Source organism: Neophocaena asiaeorientalis, unplaced genomic scaffold (assembly GCF_003031525.2).
Source record: "Neophocaena asiaeorientalis asiaeorientalis breed wild unplaced genomic scaffold, Neophocaena_asiaeorientalis_V1.1 scaffold230, whole genome shotgun sequence".
Lineage (NCBI taxonomy): Eukaryota > Metazoa > Chordata > Mammalia > Artiodactyla > Phocoenidae > Neophocaena > Neophocaena asiaeorientalis.
Window position 1 is genome coordinate 7,565,119 of NW_020175186.1, and position 21,115 is coordinate 7,586,233.

Sequence of the window (21,115 nt, forward strand, 5' to 3'; positions counted from 1 at the left end):
AAAAATATATATATATATATATATATATGTGTGTGTGTGTGTGTGTGTGTCACGTACTGGCAAAGCAACCCCTCTCCTCTTCTCTTAAGCCTAAGTACATCTGAAAAATTAGTTTGTCAAAATTAACAGATATTAAGAAAAGGGCAAACTGTCCCTAGGAAAAAATTAAACAGCTCCTCCGATCAACATTATTGTGGCTTTAGAGTTTCTTCGATTTTCCCCAAAATTTTGGAATTAAGGACACCTTACTAATAGGATTACCCATACTTAAAAATTAAATCCCCATCTGAAAATCTGAGAAACCAAGTCCTAAATGTTAGTGTTGACACAACCAGGCGCAATTGTTGGAATAACTGCTTTCCGCCAAAATGACAAGTTAGTATTAATATGATGAGGAACCGTATGCACCGGGCAAATCACAACTTTCTTCGCAAATACCTTGTTGATATAACTTCACTATTTAAATCCATATCTCACAGGCTTGGATCTCTTGGTGAAAATTAGGGAACACTAGAAAACAGGTGCAAGGTCAAAACGGCAGCCCTTTTTTTTTTTTTTTTTGCGGTACTTAGGCCTCTCACTGCTGTGGCCTCTCCCGTTGCGGAGCACAGGCTCCAGAAGCACAGGCTCAGCGGCCGTGGCTCACGGGCCCAGCCACTCCGCAGCATGTGGGATCTTCCCGGGCCGGGGTGCGAACCCGTGTCCCCTGCATCGGCAGGCGGACTCTCAACCACTGCGCCACCAGGGAAGCTCAGCAGCCCATTTTTTAAAGAAATCAACTTTGGCAGCCTTCAAGTTCAGGAAATTCTGACTTCAGAGTGCTTTTCGTGCCTCCTGTTTCCCTGTGCTGCTCCAGCTTCGGATCCTGCCATAAGTGTCTCTTTTCCCTCCATGCAAGTGCTGAGCCCCCGCTCCCAACTAACTGCCCCAGCCCCAAATGCAGTCTCCTTTCCAGAGGCAGATTGGCCGAGGTCAAAGACCCTTGGTCCCGGTAAGGATCTGATGGAAGCCTTCTGTTTGATAGTCAGGATAACTTGAAGAGCACTAAAAAGTGGAGAGCTTCAGAAACTGAGCAGCTGCCTTAAGAATCCACTTAGAAACAAACAGTTTTAGTTTTGTTTATTCCTTGTACTTTCTAGAACCTACCTAACCCTGAGAAGAGACAGGCATCCTTTATATAACAGACTGGCAAAGGACTGGCTACAGAGCTGCTTAGCAGATTTTCTTTAATGAGTAGATGGCAGTGTGTTCAAAAACACACACACATACACACATACACACGCACACGCTTCACAGCCTCAAGGAACTTCTACTTAGGGAGAGAGAGACATTTTGTTGAGGCAGAGGTAGTTAAGGACATTTATTTCACATTCACACATCTGGACATTTTCTATAAATAATGTGGAGCTGAAATATAATCATACAATTAACCATATAATGTAACTAAATCATGCCATTAAATTCTACACGTAGCTAATCTATCTGCAATTCATTCAACACGTGTAAACTGAGAATCTTGTTAGGCACAAAAGGTAAAAATGGTGAACACGACAGTAATGAGGAGACTGACCCACAATATAACTAACAGACTGAAAAATGACTGCAGAGTGCTTAAAAAGTGCTATGAAGTAAATAAACAGGGTACTGAGATCAGGATTAGCAGGGGCTGAGGGGGAGGGTAGCTTCTTACAATGTATTGGTCAGGAAAAGCATCTCTAAGAAGGTGCCATTAAACTGAGATCCAGAGCAGGTGGCAAAGGAAGCTGGGCAAGGAGTGTTTGAGGCAACGGAAACAGTGAGGGCAGAGACTCAGTAGCAGAAACCAACTGGGTGTGGTCCCAGCAACTCCCAGAAGGTCTGAGTGACTAGAACACAGGAGGAAGAGAGTGGAGGGTCCAGGGAGACACAGATGTGGATGCAAATGGGGACCAAATGACACAGAGCCCCATTAGATCAGGTGAGGATTTAGATTGCATTTTAAGCACAAATTGAAATCCCTCCCCAGTTTCTCTGTGTCACAACAGTTTAAAAGTTTAGATTGCTCATGTTATAAGAGTGAGGATAATGTTCATTGACACTGTAGAAAATAATGAGCAGTGCTCCCCACACATACACACACACAACACTCCACTGACATTAAGTCCTCTCTATATGTGTTTCATTAAGATGTACATCCAGTATAAGGTAAATAAGTACTAGGGATGTAATGCACAACATGATAGATATAATTAACACTGCTGAATGTTATATATAAATGCTGTTAAGAGAATAAATCCTGAGCTCTCATCAAAAGGAAAAAAAAATTTTTTTTTCTATTTCTTTAAGTATCTGTATGAGATGATGTATTTTCACTAAATTTATTGTGGTAATTATTTCATGATGTACATAAGTCAAAAAATTATGCTGTACACCTTAAACTTATACAGTACTACATGTCAATCATTTCAATAAAACAGGAAGAAAAAAAGATGTGGCAAAAAACTATAATAAGAAAAGTTGTCTAGACTTTATTTATTTATCTATCTATCTATCTTGGTTGTGTTGGGTCTTCATTGCTGCACACAGGCTTTTCTCTAGTTGCAGCGAGCAGGGTCTACTCTGCGTTGTGGTGCACAGGCTTCTCATTGCAGTGGTTTCTCTTGCTGCAGAGCCCGGGCTCTAGGTGCACGGCCTTCAGTAGTTGTGGCACGTGGGCTCAGTAGTTGTGGCGCACGGGCTCAGCTGCTCTGCGGCATGTGGGATCCTCCCGGACCAGGGATCGAACCCGTGTCCCCTGCGTTGGCAGGCGGACTTTTAACCACTGTGCCACCAGGGAAGTCCCTTCTAGACCTTTTTAACATAAGTCCAGTATTATATACACCATTTAGGCTCCTGCAGAATTCTGTGCTACACCCCACCAAAGAAAAGGGGTGGTCTTAACTTAGCAAGATAACCAGGTGAGTTCTGAGCTAAGATAGTAATGAAACTACCTTCTATGCAAAATAATAATACAACAAAAAGTGCACAGACACAATTTCCTCTGTTAAAAATTTCCCCAAATTGTAAAGTCAGCCATACGTAAGAGATCAAAAGGAAGAAATCTGGGAAAATGGAACCCTTAAATAAAAAGTTAATGAGAAAAAGGATTTGTGGTGACTCAAATGGTTAATACTTACACCTCAATCCACATGTGGGTGTTGGTGGCACACCCATAAATGTAATGAGTTTGCACTTACACTGAGATCAATGTTTCACAGAGAAATGGTCTTAGAAAGCGTGGCTTTGTACCAATGACCTACACTATTAAAATTCATCCTAACTAACAGACCAAAAAACAAAATACTGTAACTGATTCTTTCAATAGGGGCAGTAAATGGCATTAGATATCTCACACAGTGAAGAGATTATGTGGCTTAAGTTATTTTACCATTTCAACTTCGTTTGGCAAGAGATAACTATTACTTTATTTAAGTGCACTTGAGTTGTTAAACAGTTAACAATGTATTAACTAAATTCCCTTACTATTTTCGTCTTTAAAATGTGCTTCTTTTCCCTATTCTCAAAAGCCTGTTTTATATCTTACTGAGACTCACATACTTTTTTCTCTTGACGTAAGTGAAATTACAATAACAATTTTAAATGCAGCTATTTACTGATGAATGTCTATATTATCATAAACACTTGTTCTGTGTAACCAAAAGCTCGCCCTTTTTCTCTCTACTCCTCACTTACCAATATTGTAGACATTATAGTATTATATTCTGTTACCAGTTTCAAGTTCAAAACACTTAGATTCTGTTACGGTAGAAAACCTAGGAAATTTAGTCTTTGAAATCCTTTAATAGTCAATATAAGTGTGAACAACTATAAAGAAAAAAATTCTAGTGGAGCAAATTCTGACATGTCATTTTAATATCCTGCTCAGGTAACACTTTAGCCATTTTCATGGCTTCGTGGAAGGTTGTTAGGTTAGCTTTTTATCAATATCTACAATTCACTTTCAGATTTTATAGCCATCGTCACCCATTTGCATCAAACCACTTCTGATCAATTTCAAGCCCTAATGAACTTTGCTCCGTCTGAGTACTATTTCAAAACCACAAGGAAATCTTTCATGTAATTCAGGTCTGAAGATCAGATTTGCAAACTGACTCAAGTGTTGATAACACTGTTTTACACCAGGACAGAATTTCAATTGTATCCAACTTGACCACTGCACCCACTATGCTAACAAACCCATGAACGTTTCCTTCTTAAATAAAACAGGCCTGGCGCATAGCTCCTTATATTTCTGATACATATAAAAAAATCCCAATGCCTTTATTAAAGAAGTAGTTTGACTCCTCTCCTTACCCTACCTCCCTCCCATCCCAAGCTGGGAGATAATTTAAACAATGCACTGTACGCAGTGAGTGATGAGAACAGTATGCTTGTTTAAAACATTATTTTAGAGGAAGATACCTATGATTTTTGTGAAAATACTTTATTTTTTTTTAACTTTTTATTTTATATGGGAGTAGAGTTGATTAACACTGTTGTGTTAGTTTCAGGTGTACAGCAAAGTGATCCAGTTACACATATACATGTATCTATTCTTTTTCAATTTTTCTTCCCATCTAAATGATCAAAAATACCATGTGTACTTCAGAGTACTTATGGACCACAAGTTAGAAAAAAATCTATTTGTATATTTTCTTGGTAATTTTTCTAATGTTCAAAGATTTTAGCCTTCTCTTTTTCAGCCTTCCAACAAGACAAAATGATTGAATATTTTGATCATTAAGTCTTGGGAAATCAGAACAATTCTGTATGAAGGTTTTGAAGGAAAACAAATTCTGAAGAAGCAAAAGAAAAAGAGAACTATTTAAAATATCTAATGACTTCAGATCCAAGAGAGGTAAGATGGCTCCTTCTGTGTACATCCGTCCAAGGTTAGAAAGGGTGCAGAGGCAGCAAAATCACCTTTCTTTAAAGGAACTCATTCCAATCTATTCCCTGAAATAGTCTCTGTGGAATCCCATTCAATTAGTGATGGCAAATAATGAATCCTTATGTTCCATAACTCGGCAGTTGGTGAAATGAGCTACTTAACAAGTATCTACCTTAAATTACACTTATATTGAAACCACACTTAAATGGCCAATACCCCAGATACTCCTTTTTATTATAGTAGATACATTTTAAAGTTTAACCTTTACAGCATATGCTATGCTTTATTAGTACATATTTTCATTTTCATATTACTGCCCATTAACTACCAGATTATCTAATCTAAAATCAAAGGTAATCCATAATTTACAATTTCCAGTGATGTGCTTTTGCTGCAGTTATAAATGGTTTTATATCAGTGAGTGGAAGGGACAAGCCGGTCAGTCACTTTCACCTATGTCTTCTCTAGCTCATGTGCATCTCTACAAATGCTTACCTTTACAGTTATTTCCCAGGGCAATAAAAAAAAATTTACGGGACAGATTAGTACACAAATACGTGATGTGGTTATACCCTAATTTTATAATGAAAATTATAAACACCTAAGTGTGATAACTATTACAGTTTTTCATTCAGTGATTCTCAGAACTTCTGTATCCATGAGGATGATCTGGGGAAATTTTTTAAACTACAGCTTCTTGGACCCTACCTTTAAAGAGAGCGTATCATGACTCCTAGGATGTGGCCTAAGAATCTGTATTCTAACAATATCCCCCTAGTGATTTTGTTGAGGGCGGGCCAAGTGCCACACTTTGAGAAACTAGGCCCTAGTCCCACTGTATTTAGTGTTAGGACATGAACTGAGGCAATGCACATTTGTGTTCATCACTGTAGTAGAATAAGAAACTAATGAAATTGCTTGTTTTAAAGAATACTTTTTCATTACTTGCAGACGATTCCTTCACCTAGTTAGGCAAATTGGGTAATCTAATAATCAAAAGAAAGAACAGATTAAATGGTCATTATTATTAATATTAACAGATTCTACAAATGTTTATTGAGCACTTACGACATGTCAGATACTGTTAAAAGTGCTTTTCATGAATTAAAGTACATGGTAGGTAATAAGCAAACTACCGTACAGGGAATTTTAAATAACGTGCCCCAAACCAGCTAACAGCTAACAAGTGGCAGAGTGGGGATGCAAAACCAGACAGGCCTGTTTCAGAATTCTAATTAATCTGAATTTATCTGAACTTCTTTTGAGAGCAATGTAAACATTCTGACAGATAAATATGCAAAGGGCTTCTCTTAATCTTGGCGAAAGATTACAATAACCACATGCTTCAGTTCAGTGCTTCTCAACCTTTTCTAAAACCGAGCCCCTGAAGACAGAGAAGCTGGATCTTCTAACCCAGGGATGGGGAGCCCTGACAACACTAGTCCACAACACGCAGTCTAGTCATGAACAAATATCTGTTTATTTAACATAAAAATGGTTGTTTCTTTAGAATCTTCTGTGGGTTTGCATGATTCCTGTGACACTATTGCTGCTTACCTGATCCCCCCACTCTAGGGGAAGCGGGGTGTGCACAGCTAAACCATGGAGGCAATGACCCCCATTCTCCAGGTTCATATACATATTAATACATACAGACGTTTATATGGGAAAGAATTCAAACAAGAATAAAGTGAAGTGCTATGCGAAAAAGCTTTTGAAAATAGTGGCTAAACATGGTAAAAACCAAGAACTGAAATCTTTTTTGTAATTTAAGTATACTTGATTTACAATGTTGTGTTAGTTTCTGGTGTACAACAAAGTGATTCAGTTTTACATATATGTGTGTGTGTGTGTGTGTGTGTGTGTGTGTGTATGTATATCATAGTCTTTTCCATTACAGTTATTATAGGATACTGAACATAGTTCCCTGTGCTATACAGTAGGACCTTGCTGTTCAAGAGCTAAAATTTTGAACATTCCACATCAAACCAAACTTTCCTCAAAAAAAAAAACCTGAGAAAAAGACAGCACAGGCGATTAAGTCACCATCCCTGATGACTGCTCAACATCCACAGATGAGGGTCCATAACTAATTTGCTCTGATGATCATTACCACCTGAAACAGAAACCTCTCTGTGGCTGTTTCTTGAGCATCATGGCACAAGACTCTGGAACTCCTGTACACACATAACTCTGATTCCAAAGAGGGTGTAATCGCCTGCTACATGCAAGCTTGTAGCTTTCTCCCAGCCTTGGAGACAGGATATTCCAATGGACATTTCAGTAACAGCAACTAGCCATCCCCATTTTTATCCCAGATGAGAGGATACATGTCTTCTTTCCCTAGGATTCCAGTTCTTTACCTATTTAGTAGACAGAGTGTTCTCCTAATGATTCAAGAATGCAGCAAACCAAGAAGTTACTTACAAAGACTGCAGAGCACTCAGTCCTCGAATGGCTTCACTGGGTACTGTTTTCAACTGGTTGTTCTGGAGAGTTCTGGAAGGAAATTTTGGGTTAGTGAATAAGAAGCAATTATGACCATTTTTTCTTAGAAGAATTTAGAACCATTTCTTTCCAAAAACATCTTTCCAATAGCAAAAAAAGGATCAGGAGTTGAGGTGGAAAGCACCCAAGATAAGAGAGTTGCCAGAGAGCAAGAGGCATTTGTCGTAAAGCCAGAAATGAAACCTAGGCCACTGTCCCAAGCCATCTCCTAACACAGACCTGCTGGGTCATCCAGGATTGTTTCATTCTCAGGAATTAAGGCACCCTAATTAATATTCATCACCCAAGGTACCATTAGTGTTAACTGGGAGGTATAACAAGTTAACTGGGAGGTATAGCAAGCAAACCCACTAGAATCCCTAATGCCTTTTCAAATTGAAATAAAGCACAGCCCAGAAACGTGCACATTAGAGAAAGACAATTTTATCAAGAGGACAGCAGACCCTGAGCTCTTAGGGGGCAGTGGCCATGTCCCCAGTGAATGCAGGGCCAGGGCAGAAATAAAGCTTTAATTATCTAATAGTCTCCGACCTGGAGAATGGAGGTACAGATCAGTAATGAACATGAAGTCTTTACTAGTTTTTGCCTAACGTCCTTCCTGGTCATATTAATAAAATGACTGCCTGACAAGAATCATCACCACAGAATGGAATAGAAAAGGGCCCTTCTAACTCACCGAACCAGAGAGGTCTAGTGACTTACAGATGGTCACCCAGTGAGGCAGTGGCAAGGTGGGGCCGGCAGTCAGTTCCCCGGCTCCCCAGTCTGCCAGTTCCTGACCACTGCCAGGAATTTATTTCTTGATCTCTCGCAGGCTATGTAAATGATAGGCATCTCAATTCCCTTTAGCTCTAAAATGATTTTACATCTGGAGCTCTTGTAAGCCTTTTTCCCTTTAGGGTCAGTTCATGCAAAGTTCTTATAGCTATAAAAGAAGTAGAAACAAAACCTTACCGGTGAAGCTTAAATATGATTTTGATTCAATGCATTAGCCACACAAAAAGCCTAACATTCAACTGTAATGCACCAGAGGTCAGAGTGTCTGTTATTTCGACGTTAACTTTTGTTATCTAGACCCAAGGTTGCCTAAATCAGCCTCTAGCCTCCCACACTACCCATTGGCCACTCCTTAAATCTTTTAATCCTGAACTAAAAGAAACTGTGCTTAACCTAGCTCCGAGCGAGCATGTTGACTACGCAGAAAGAAAATACACAGCCAGCTGTGAAACTCTAAAATTGCATTACTTACAGAACTTTGAGTTCTTTCAACCCCGACAAGGCCTTTGGGTGGATAAAAGAAAGGTCGTTGCCAGCCAGTCGTCTAGGAGGGAAAAAAAAGTAGCAAGAGAAAAATAGTAATTCAGACTCTTAAAATTCATAACTGACAATGACCCAATCTGCTATTGAAGCTCTACATTAAACATCTCTCTAGTCTATCCGACATTAAACATGGACTTAAACCTCTGCTAAAGCAATCCCAAAGTTCTTCCAATGAGATAAATGCCTCTAGAATTTTTTTTTAACTTCAATACAATAATTTAAACAGGCACATTTTTATTCTGGTGAGGTCAAGCAAGCCAAAACATATTGGACCAAATTAAGTTTGCTATTCATGGTCATTCTCTGCCGCTCGCGGTGTTTTCCAAGTGCCTCATAAATACAGAGCACTGGGCAGCAGGCAGGAGGTTTATACAGATCAGAGCACACCAGTCTGTCAAGGAGGAATGAATGCCTTCGGGAGACAAGGAGAGCCTGTTATCTCTCCATAACCAAGGGCAGCATATTCCGTGCAAAAGAGAGGCAAAAAATTAAAGTCACTGTAAGCATAACTTTCCAAACAAAGGCATGTTTTTTTTTTAAAAAGATAAATGTTTTCCTAAAGAAATTTCAAAGTGACAAATTTAAGTGCGAGTAAGAGTGGAGTAAGAAAAGGATAAGAAGTCCTTGGGCCCTTTTGTAAGAAAGGAGCACGCAATTCATCCTGAGCCCCACTTTTTCTCCCGTTTTCCCAAACACTCAGACGTGGGAGGAAAAGTTGGACAGAGAACTTTAGGGAGAAGCAGCAGGAAGCAGGACTGCAACTCGTATGAGTGACTTGTAAACAGGTGAACTGGAGGCAGGTTTTCAAGTACAGTTGACCCTTGAATAAGAGCGGGTTTGAGCGGCAAGGGTTCACATCCACGCAGATCTTTTCCAATAGTAAGTACTACTGTACCACACAGTCCAAGGTTGGCGGAATCCGTGGATGTGGAAGAACCTTGGATAAGGGGTGGGAGTGGGGGTGATGATAAATTATCAGTGGATTAACCCCCATGTTATTCAAGGGTCAACTGTATTGACTTAAAAATGATAGTTGCGTGCCCCGATGATTAAACATAGGACTGTTCCAGCTTCCTGGTTCCATCAGGGGAACTCTCCCAAGCAATGAGATTCTGCATGCGTGATTTCTTTTTAAATGCTTTCTCCCCATCATGTCTTAGGATCATAGTCACCAAGTCATGTTAATTCCTCCTCGAAAGAGTCTAATTTCCATTGTCCTTTCTCTTCTTTCTGTAAGCACCCTGCCCTCCTGAGCCTTATTCAGCAATTCATTCATTCACTAAAAAGTTTCATTCACTGATTAACAAACATGAGCACCTATCCAGCTCCAGGCAGAGGACATCCTCTCCTTAGACTTCAAGTCCTCCCACTTCAATCTGTTCTTCTTAGACACCCTGATTTTAGGGACCCTTCCTAAAACTTGAAGTCACAGAGATCTGAAACTCTATTTTTTAGATGGATTATTTTCTCTTGAAGTTTTTGTCCCAGTTAAAATGCAAATAGCCCTGGAAAGGATAATACTTGATCCTTACTAACTAAGCATTAACACAGAAATGTGTACTGAAGATGTGTGTGTGTGTGTTGCAGGGAATGGGAAAGTGAAAGAGGACTCAGAAACCAAGAGTGAGTGTGTAGAATTATTTCTTCAATTTCAAGGACAACCATGCTGGATTCTTAGGCAACACTACAGGTTTAACACAGGGTTCATGCCCCTAAACTAAATTCTCCCTAGAAAGCCCTCTCACCGTGCACGACTTTGTTTCTCACAAGGCACCCTAGCACCTAAGCTCTAAACTGCATGCATGCCCTCCAGGGGCATCCCTCAACCCAGGCTCACAACAGCTTACTCTACACCATCAGCCTCACGGCCTTTCACCTCATGGGGTCCACCATATGTAAAATGAGGGACCGCAGAAGATGGTGTTAAGACTTTTCAACACTTCTATTTAAAACTATTCCTCCTCAGCAAATCCTCTGGGCTCTAGACTAGCCAGCTTGACCACTATGTCTTTAAATGCTTCACCTCACAACCTCATCTTCACCCCTTAAATCCCCGACTCCAGTGTGACTTCCCTAGAAAATGTCAGTTCTTACCAACATGCCTTATGTGTGAATTCTTGGAAGGCATAACTAAACAGGCTAGCTTCTACTGGATGTTTCTAGCACATTAGTTTTACAGGCCAAGTACAAAAGCTTCCAAGAACAGAGTGTGCATCTCACAATTCTGTCACCACCTACCAGTGTGTCAACCCATTAGTCAAAAACTGCATTCTCTGCATTTCCTCCTTGAAAACAGATAGCATCCTATAGTCTACCTTAGTGCAGGCTTAGTACAACCCCTGTCAAGGGGCTTTCTACACCCCAGACTCACTAATTACATTCAACTGGTAATGATCATAGCTGTAATGCAGTGTTTAAAAGGTCACATTTTAGGGCTTCCCTGGTGGCGCGGTGGTTGCGAGTCCGCCTGCCGAGGCAGGGGACACGGGTTCGTGTCCCGGTCCGGGAAGATCCCACATGCCGCGGAGCGGCTGGGCCCGTGAGCCATGGCCGCTGAGCCTGCACATCCGGAGCCTGTGCTCTGCAACGGGAGAGGCCACAACAGTGAGAGGCCCGTGTACCGCAAAAAAACAAAACAAAAAAGGTCACATTTTATAAGATTAAATTGGACCCTAAGGACTAGAAGGAACAATAGCCTCCTTCCCCCCAGGGCAGCAAGTAGTCACGTGACTCTGTTATCTGAAAGATCAGCCTTAAGAAGCTCAAGTCCACCAAAAAATGAACACTGTAAACAGACCAAGGGTGTCACAGGATTCTTCTGCTTTCCTCTCTTACTTTTGAATGTCCCCCTATCTATGGGCTTTCCTTGTGGAGTTCAGTCTGTTGTACTAGGGCTCACGAAAAGAGGATTTTACAAGGTGACAAAGGAAGTGGCAAAGCACAGAACACCTGATTACCTTTACTTGTCAACAGAAAACAGTGTTGAGCCACATGAGCCAAAACATTTACTCCCTTTTCCCAACGATCTGCCTCTTTATAAGCCTGGGAAAACTAAAGGAGCCTAACTTCCAAAAGCATCCTTTCTTCCTACACCACTTACAGTTCAGAGAAATGACCAAACGGGCTGTGCACGTGACTTGTCCTGAGATCCAGGCCTGCTCTCTGGAGAAGCCTACAGTGCTAGGATTCGGGCGGGGGCGGTGATAATGCCGAGCGAGGTGGGGCTCACACCACTCCGATTACTTCGTTCCTTAGGAGAGTAAACAGATCAGGTGGAGCCTTCAGGAATGTATCTACCCATGTTTACCTAGCTCCTGGGTTCATGAATAATAAACACGGCAGCCCCGTAAAGCCTTGCAGCTTCAGCAACTGCACCCTCCCAAGCCTCTTTACATTTTGCTGATTTTATGACCCCAGTACTTCTTATAGTAGACCCTGGGGATGCTTCATGTCCAAAAACTCAGATCCAGGAGAGAGCAAAGCGAATAAAGAACAGGGTTAGGGACAAAGTCCCAAAATCTCTGGGAGAAAAAACCTACCGTGTCATGTGCCCAGAGCAGTTGCAGGCTCTGAGCTAGGTGGTTTACATTCTTTCCTTTTAATCATCTCCTGACAGAGTCCCTGAGAGGTTAGGTGACTTGGCAGAAGTCACACAGCAGGTAAGCGGGGGAGCCAGCATTCCAGTTCTCGCCTGACTGGCTCCAGTGATTATCCACGTCCTTCGGCAACTCGATGCCTCTGGTGTGTCACCAAGAGGCTGGGAAATAATTCCCAGAAGGGGAAACAAAGGGGACCTGGGCAAGTTAATAGCCTGGTTTGAGGAGCAACAGCTCTCACCCAGCAGACCAGTGCTCACAGCAGGGACTACGGCATTAGGAGCTCAGAACTGCAATTATGGAGGAATTTCCCCACAGCCAAAGATGACCAGCGGGAAACGGGGGAAGATGGGATCCCTGGGTGGCTAAGGGTGGCGGGTGGCATGCCCTAAACTCACTCTGACTCTATTTAGGGTACAGAACAGTTTCCACTGTGCTTTTTTAGCAATTCCCAAAGAAAAAGAGATGGCTGATCCCGAGGAAGAACTTGTCCCCCATGGCCCTCTACTAGCAAAGGGCAGCTCCTCCCCCGTCTAGGCCTGCCATTTGTCTGCGCTACACCCAACAGTTTTCTCAGCATCTCACTTCATGAAGACCTACTGGCTGGCTCCAGAAAACTCTTTTAATGTGGTAAATAATGATATTTATATCTTTTACTATTCTTCCAATGACTGTGAAGCCCTAAAGAAAAAACTCACTAGGGTGAGAACAGAAGAGTGAAAAGTGGTACCATGTTCTGCCTGCTAAAGGTGGGCAGTCCCAGGCATCACTGCCTATCCTTCTGCATCCCATAGCTCTTCAGTCTCCAAAGCCCACAGGCAGCCTCATGCAAAGTCTCCATCCATCCACTCTTTTACTCCTCCTCCTGCCACCTGAGTCTAGACCCTCATTTTCTTCTTCTTGGATTCTTGCCATGAACCTCCACAAGACTCCTGCCTCAAACCACTTCATTATAATACTGTGAGATCTAAATCTTAAAAAGCACAACTCTGAGCATTTTCCCAAAGGCTTTTTTTTTCCCCACTGAATTAGCTAGACCTTCAGGATGATCCTCTCTTCCCTTTTCACCTTATCCCCGGATGTTCCTTGTGTCCTACGTTTTAGGACACCCTGCTTTCCCACCTCGGACTCCTTGCTCACTCATGGCACTGCCTTCGTCTGAAATACCTCCACTCCAGTCTCTGCCAGCTGAAACCTTATTCATCACCATTGCAAGCTGAATGCTACCAACAGTGTGGAACTATTCGGATATACCCTTTCTTGGATTCCACAGGTTATCTTAGACGCAGCTCTCTTGTCGGGTGCATCTTATTTTGCCTCTGGTTGCTACGAACTTGTTGCAACTCCTTCAACTGTATTATAGGTGCCTTATGGGCAGTGACTAGGTCATATTCATTTTGGATCCTCTTGTGTGGGACCTTAGATGAAACAGACACTCAGTATTTGCTGTAATGCCTCAACTAAACCCCAGTATAAGACTCTGGATTCAAAAAAGGTAACACTGCTATTTAAGGTGTGGGGAAAGCTGACTTCGCTTTTCTGCATGTTTTCTCCTCTTGTTTCATTGCTACTCCCCCACTCCCCTCTGCTCTCCTAACGGGACAGAACTACTTGGGATTGATTTGAAAGTGCAATGGCAACAATCTTCTCTCTTAACCTGTTCTGGTAGTATATTTTCTTAAGGAAGTGGGATGGACCTTGAACGTGAGAACACCAGTCTCCCGGTCAACAGTGTTATCTCAACACACGCTTGGTCGTGCACACAATCACACAGAATTGAAACAAGTCTAGCAGGACTTCAAATGGGGACACAGTCTATCTCAAGGCAACTCCTATTTATTCTGCTTGTTAAAACAGTCCCAGAGGCAGAGATGGAGAGGGTAGAGACAGAGAAAGGGTGGAGGAAAGGGAAACTGATCCATTAGCCTCACGCTCCCTTCAGATTTGGAACCATTCCAGGAAACAGGATACAAGTGGCTCAGCGTATAATGTCTTTATGAGTCTGTTTTGTGTGCATTTTTATTCATAAGGACCATGGATTCACATTAGGGGCTCCTTTTAGGGGAAGCCAGAGTTTTCAATTATATCCTCGATTCTTAGTGCATATGCTACATGATATTTTCTATCTGCCATGCCTCCCAGAAGAAGGAAAGCAGGAACAGCGCTGGGTAAATGGACACTGGTCCATGGTCACCTGTGCCAGAGGGTTCATACCTTCGTGAGATGCGCTGAATAGACTGGGATTTCTTCATCTGGGAAGCAATTTAAAGCAACAAGGGAGGCGAGTGTGAAACAGAGAGTATGCCAATTGGTGTTATGTCTCTGAGAAGTGCCTGGATTTAGGTTTCTTCTGGTCTATGACAGAAATGTCCCCGTAGCCATTTGGCTGGAATTCCAGCCAAGAATCAGTGGGGTAAGGACTATACTGTTCACACTGACTAGACACACGGGCTGGCTGAGGGGAGGGCGGAGGAGGGGTCAGAAGCTTCCAGCAGCTGTCGTGAGGAGTGAGCAGAGGGAGGCAAAGCAACTGCAGCAGGAAGGCCCAGGCCCCAGCACACGCTGCACGCCAACAACAGAGAGATGTGCTTGTGGCAATTTCTCTGTCCCCTGGTGGAGTGGACCTGGACCCTAGGTGACAGAGCCACAGCCTCCCAGCCGCTCACATGCCCACCGCCACTTTGCCGAGGTGGTTACCAGATGGCCTGGCCTTGTGGCAAGTCCCGCCAGAAGAACGGCTGTGAGCACCACCCTTCCCTTCTGGGCCCCGTTTATCTACCCCTTGGCCACGGCTTCTCACCTCCCTCACCATTTCTTTCCACACCTACGTGTCCCCACCCCCAAGAGATCCTCATTCAACGCCACGCATACGACCTCTCACAGATGGGACCCACACATATCCGGGCCGCCCCTCCTGCGATGCCGTTAAATTCTCTCGAGGGGGTGCACCAGCACGGTGCCACGCTCTGTGCCAAGTTCCACAGATGCAACCACGAGCCCTGACTCTGCCTTCAGAGATGGCGCGTCCAGTTCAAACCTGAACTGGGCCAGGAAGGCCACGCACGGGAAAGCATCCAACAGGAGGTGAGCGACGCTCTCCTATTAAATATAATCTGACATCAGCAGGACCCAAAATGTTTGCAACAGTTTTAAAAGTAAAAATTAAAAAAACTTATAATGTGTACCTCTAATAAGTCATTAATCATCTATTTATATCTTCTTCTTTTTTTTTTTAGATGCTGGGGGTAGGAGTTTATTAATTTATTTTTGGCTGTGTTGGGTCTTCGTTTCTGTGCGAGGGCTTTCTCTAGTTGTGGCAAGCGGGGGCCACTCTCCATCGCCGTGCGCGGGCCTCTCACTATCGCGGCCTCGTGGCCTCTCTTGTTGTGAAGCACAGGCTCCAGACGCGCAGGCTCAGTAATTGTGGCTCATGGGCCTAGTTGCTCCGCGGCATGTGGGATCTTCCCAGACCAGGGCTCGAACCCACGTCCCCTGCATTGGCAGGCAGATTCTCAACCACTGCGCCACCAGGGAAGTCCCTACTTATTTATATCTTAAGGCCCTACTTGGGGCTCAGAACTCTGCCGGATCCTGTGAAAAATTAAGAATTCAAGAAGTGTACTGTTCCCATTTAGGGATATTTGGTATCAGTACATCTTAACAAAAACTAACATTTGGGTAACAGTTTTCATTGTCATTACCCCACCATGTTGCAGTGGGCCTGCTCCTGTTGTTGTTTTTTCAAACAGATGAGGAAAGTGGGCCTCTGTTTCCTCTGTGCCTTGTCTAAGATCCTACAGCATAGCTAAAGAATGTAAATTTTAGAAATAAAATAAGGTAATCAAAACAAAATAATGGAAACTCCAGAGACAAAACCATGTTGTTTTGTGACTGACTTTCAAAGGACCAAAGGATGTGGCTGTTTTCTTGGTAACACGGAGGGCCAACAACTGACTAGCATCCTTGACAGGTTTCCTTGGACGTTCTTCCCACCAAGGTTAAATAAATTTCATCTGCCACAGTGGAGCAGAGAGTCCTGAATCAACTAACAATGTTTTACCCTATTTCTTCACATACCAGGGAAGAGTTTTATACTTTCATATAACTTTCATGGAAGAATATGTAAAAATTAAATATATTTTTTGAACATGCATGTATTAAGAACCCTTATTATTCCCAAGGTTTTTTAATGTCATCTTCCTTCACAGAGAAGGGGAAAATTATTTCATATATATATCATATTACATAGTTCTGTCTAAATGCACAAAAATGAAAGCAGTAATGCTTAACAGAAAATAAGCTTGTCTGGGCTTTCCTGGTGGCGCAGTGGTTGAGAGTCTGCCTGCCGGTGCAGGGGACGTGGGTTCGTGCCCCGGTCCGGGGGGATCCCACGTGCCGCGGAGCGGCTGGGCCCAGGGGCCATGGCCGCTGAGCCTGCACGTCCGGAGCCTGTGCTCCACAACGGGAGAGGCCACAACGGTGAGAGGCCCACGTACCGCAAAAAATAAAAAAATAAAAATAAGCTTGTCCTTGCTAAAACTCAGTCTACAGGCCATCTAGAACTAGTCCACATACTAAAAGAGCTTTATTCAATTCAAAGAAACTTAAGTTCCACCGGCACCCGACTGCCCTTTTGTGTCTCTCACTTCCTCTTATAGTAAGTAATCCACAGAAGGCTTTAATTTATAGGCAAATCAATAAAAACTCCGGCAATAGTTACATTTCCTGAGCAAAGTTTATCCTGACAACCTAGTCATTTATCTTCTGGCACTAAACACATGTAATATCTAGCCATATGAGGAAATATGTTACAGCTGAAAAAAAAAATTACAGCTAACATCAACCAACAAATATTGACCTTCTACTACAAGTCAAACACCATAGGTATGGCAAAGTTAAGTACTGAGTTTTCCCAAGACATTTCTCCTTTCTTTTCTTTTAAATAAGGATAATTCATTAAACATAAGACGTCAATGGAATTTAGTTTTTATATAGGCTGATAATAAACTCAGAATAAGAAGAGATCCTTTGTCTTAACCCTTCCCTCAATTTCAAATTCAAAAATGTGGTCACTGTCACCAAAGGTCATGCAGGAGGTGTGTGACAATAAGTGCTGCGCTTAGAGGAAAGTCCATGGAGTTGAATAGACAGGTGCGCACTGATACGCTTAGAGCACAAAATAACAAGACACTCAATCCAGCACTAAATGGTGAGGGGCAAAGAAAGTGCAAGAGGAATTTGGATAAGGACCAGGGAAGGCTTCTTATGGCAGAAAGGGCTCAAAACAGACTGAATAAAAATGGGTAAGATGTGAATTGGATAGAGAGGAACTATGGTACATACTGTTGGTTGCCTAACACATACCCACTCAAGCCTTCCTGGCACAGCCTGGGTTTATTCAAATATGACTTAGCTCCATGAGTAAATTCTGATTGGTCTTAACCAATCATCTGAGAAAAGAAATTATATACATATACTAAGAGAAAAGTCGGGAAGTATAAACAACAAAATATTAACCGTGGGTATTGCTCAGTGTAAGATAATAGGTGATTATTTTTCCTCCCTTCTCCTTATCTTTCTATGCATCCAGACTTTAAAAATTGAGTATCCATTGATTTTAGGATCATTTCCTTACAAAGGCAAGTGCATCAATGAAACAAATATTTCTAGCAGCTCTAACATAATCTTTGATGTACACATAAAGTCCAGCAGGGGAAAATGATGAACAAATTCTGAGTTAAAATTCTACGAAAGCATAAAAAAATTGTGTTAAATAAGCATGACTTGACTAAGAGTGGACAATACATGAAAGAAATGACTTAGCCTATTTCTTTACTGGAAAATTCAATCATGCCACTAGAATATTAAAGACATTTTCACTTACTTATAGTCAGTACTACTTTTAGTCAAAGAACAAATAATTAGCTTTGATTAAAATAGGTAAATGAGCCAGCAAACTGTGGTTTCATTAGCCTCGCTACACTTTCTGAATCCCAGGTGAAACACTTTAACAACGAACTGTTGATTCTCCTGTTTGATTTCCCCTAGTCGCTTATGAAACACTGACTTATCAAACCCCAATTCTGAGTATATCACATGTTTCACTGCCTCTACTTCTAAGCTGCTAGGCACTATAGGACAAAGTTACAGAGCCTGTTTCCGCTGTAAATTTATATTATCTAGGCTTTAACCTTCCTATTCTTCAGTGATCCTTTGTTCATTTCAGGTTGACCCAAGTAAACAAACATTTCCTACAGCTGTCTACTCACTAGGTTCCAGTGAGCCGTGATAACTATAGTTTCTTTCTCTCAGGCGTGTCTTCCTTCCCCCTTCTGCTTCCTTTGGGGGACTTCTCCTCTACTCCAGGCGGTCCTAGTGAGGATGAGCCCAGGACCCAGGATGGACCATACCAACCCAAATAGAAGAGAGTGACTGGTTCAAGGACAGGCACATGAAGCCAGCCTGGCCAATGAAAGTTCTCCTAGGACTTTTCTGCTGAAAGCAGCGAGGAAGACTTTAGATATTCATCTTGGATCTCAAGATGCAAAGATGTACGTGGGGGCTGCTGAAGGTTATTTCTCCCACTATAGAACAAAGAACAAAGCCAAAACACAAAAGTAGAGACAACTGAAGCTGAAGCATGAGAAAACTCTCACAACTGTGAAACCTCGAGATCCAGGACCATCTGAAGCCAACTCCACCTCTAGACTTCCTAGATCTCCATGAAACAATAAATCCTCTATTATGCCTCAGCTGGGTTTTTGTTTCTTACACCCTGTGGACTCCTGTCAGATACAGGACATATTCCAAACTTTATCTTCTCTCCCCAAACCAGAAACTACCTACTAGCAGTCCCCAAATGCCTGCTTCATGATGAACTTCTTTATCCCAAAGTTACTCTCAAAAGCCTCAGTAGAAATGACTCTTAAGGAAAAAACACAACTTAGGGCTTCCCTGGTGGCGCAGTGGTTGAGAGTCCACCTGCCGATGCAGGGGACGCGGGTTCATGACCCAGTCCAGGAAGATCCCACATGCCGCGGAGCGGCTGGGCCCATGAGCCATGGCCGCTGAGCCTGCGCGTCCGGAGCCTGTGCTCCACAACGGGAGAGGCCACAACAGTGAGAGGCCCGCGTACCGCAAAAAAAAAACAAAAACACAACTTAAATTCAAGGCCTTTTCTCATAATCTAGCTGTGGGCACCTTTCTCTAGCATGTCAATGTTGATCCTTCATTTCTTGTGAAAAACCTTCCCTCCTGCAGCTCCCTGGGCACAGCTCTGCCCTAGTTCTCCTGCTTCTCTGGCACTTGGTCTTCTTCCCACACCCTGATTCAAGTGTTTCCCAACAAGTTGTCTTTGGCCTCCTTCCTTTTCCTTCTACCCTCTCTCCCTTGGCAAGCTCTTTCAACCTAATGTTTCCAGTAATCCCCTCAAAATAAAAGACTCTAAAATCTATACCCATGAAACTCCATTCTATAATCCACACCCATAAATCTCTAGTCTCAACTCCACACACCCCTACCCACCTCTCACCTAAATTCAAGATGTATGTTCAAAAACTGCATATGCTGTCTTCTCTTCTGAAAGTTTCTCTTTCTGCATGGTCTTTCATTTTGTCAAAGCACCACCAGACTCCTGGTAATCTAAAAATGAAGTGTTATCGACGACACCCCCTGTCATCCCAGCTGAGATGTCCTCTTGCTTCTATTCCCATAACATCTTTGGCTGAGTTCCCTCCTCCCTCTCGCTGCCTCTCATCTACCCTAGTTCAGAGTCTCACAAGTCTCAACTGGACTATTGCCATTATCATCTTCATCAGTCTCCTACACTCTCTTAATCCCAGGCATCCTAACCTCTGCTATGAGATTATACTGATGGAAGGTCACATCTGATCAAGTCATTTCCTAGCTCAGAAAACTTCCATAGCCACTCAAAACTTGACACTCCTCCATGAGTCTGCCAAGAAAGGTCCTCAGCCTGGCCCTGAACTCCTTTCAAGGTTTCTTTCCCATAATTTCCTTTCAGGAATTCAGCCCTAAACTCAAACCAAATACCACAGCATTCCTCTCCCTATCCCAGTCTGTCGCCATATCTTTGCTCATCCTCCTTTTTCCACATCTCCTCATGAATAACTCCTACCATCCCTCGAGGCTCTCCAGAAATGCCAGCTCTTTGATGAAGCCTTCCCTAATCTTTTTGCTTGAAGTTATTTCCCTTCTCCTTTGAACTCCCGTAACTCTACAACACCATTCACTCATCTCTCTCGAAGGCAAAAATCCCGGTTTAATTCAATAATGCACATAACACTTTACCTAATACAAGTTTGGTGAATCAATGGATTGTCTAATAAGTCTTTCCTCATCCTTTCCACGTCTACCAGGCCCATTGCTAACATGCTGTGTGACCTTGGGAAAGTTACTCAACCTCTCTGAGGAAAAACTCAGCTTCCTCATCAGCAAAATGGGAATAAATATAGCTTACAGAGTTTTATGAGTTGAAACAAAACAATCTAGAAGGGCCTATCTGGTACACAGTAGGGCCAATTAGTACAAGGTCCCTCCATTTCTCTTTTCATCCTTATAATCTAATCTGAGAGCTCTCCACATGACACACAGGGAATGGTATGAATCAGAGTATTGATACTCCTCTGTGAGATGATTACGTACTTCCCAACAGCAAGTGTAGGGATCATCGCTACCAAGGCATCCTATCAGAGCACTAAAAAGTGGGACAAGAGAATGCTTCAAAGAATGTAATATTTTTAACAATCAAATACCACTGGAG

The 21,115-nt window shown here is 42.5% G+C and overlaps 1 protein-coding gene across 1 annotated transcript in view; it reads right to left on the bottom strand.

The window, feature by feature from the left end:
* The window catches only part of LGR4 (leucine rich repeat containing G protein-coupled receptor 4), a 104,649-nt gene that overhangs the window by 18,649 nt on the left and 64,885 nt on the right, over positions 1 to 21,115 (bottom strand). The window contains exons 6-7 of the mRNA XM_024764618.1: positions 8,667 to 8,738; positions 7,337 to 7,408 (exon numbers count right to left, since the gene is read on the bottom strand). Coding sequence (XP_024620386.1) covers positions 7,337 to 7,408; positions 8,667 to 8,738 — 144 coding nt within the window. The remainder of the gene's footprint in view (positions 1 to 7,336; positions 7,409 to 8,666; positions 8,739 to 21,115) is intronic.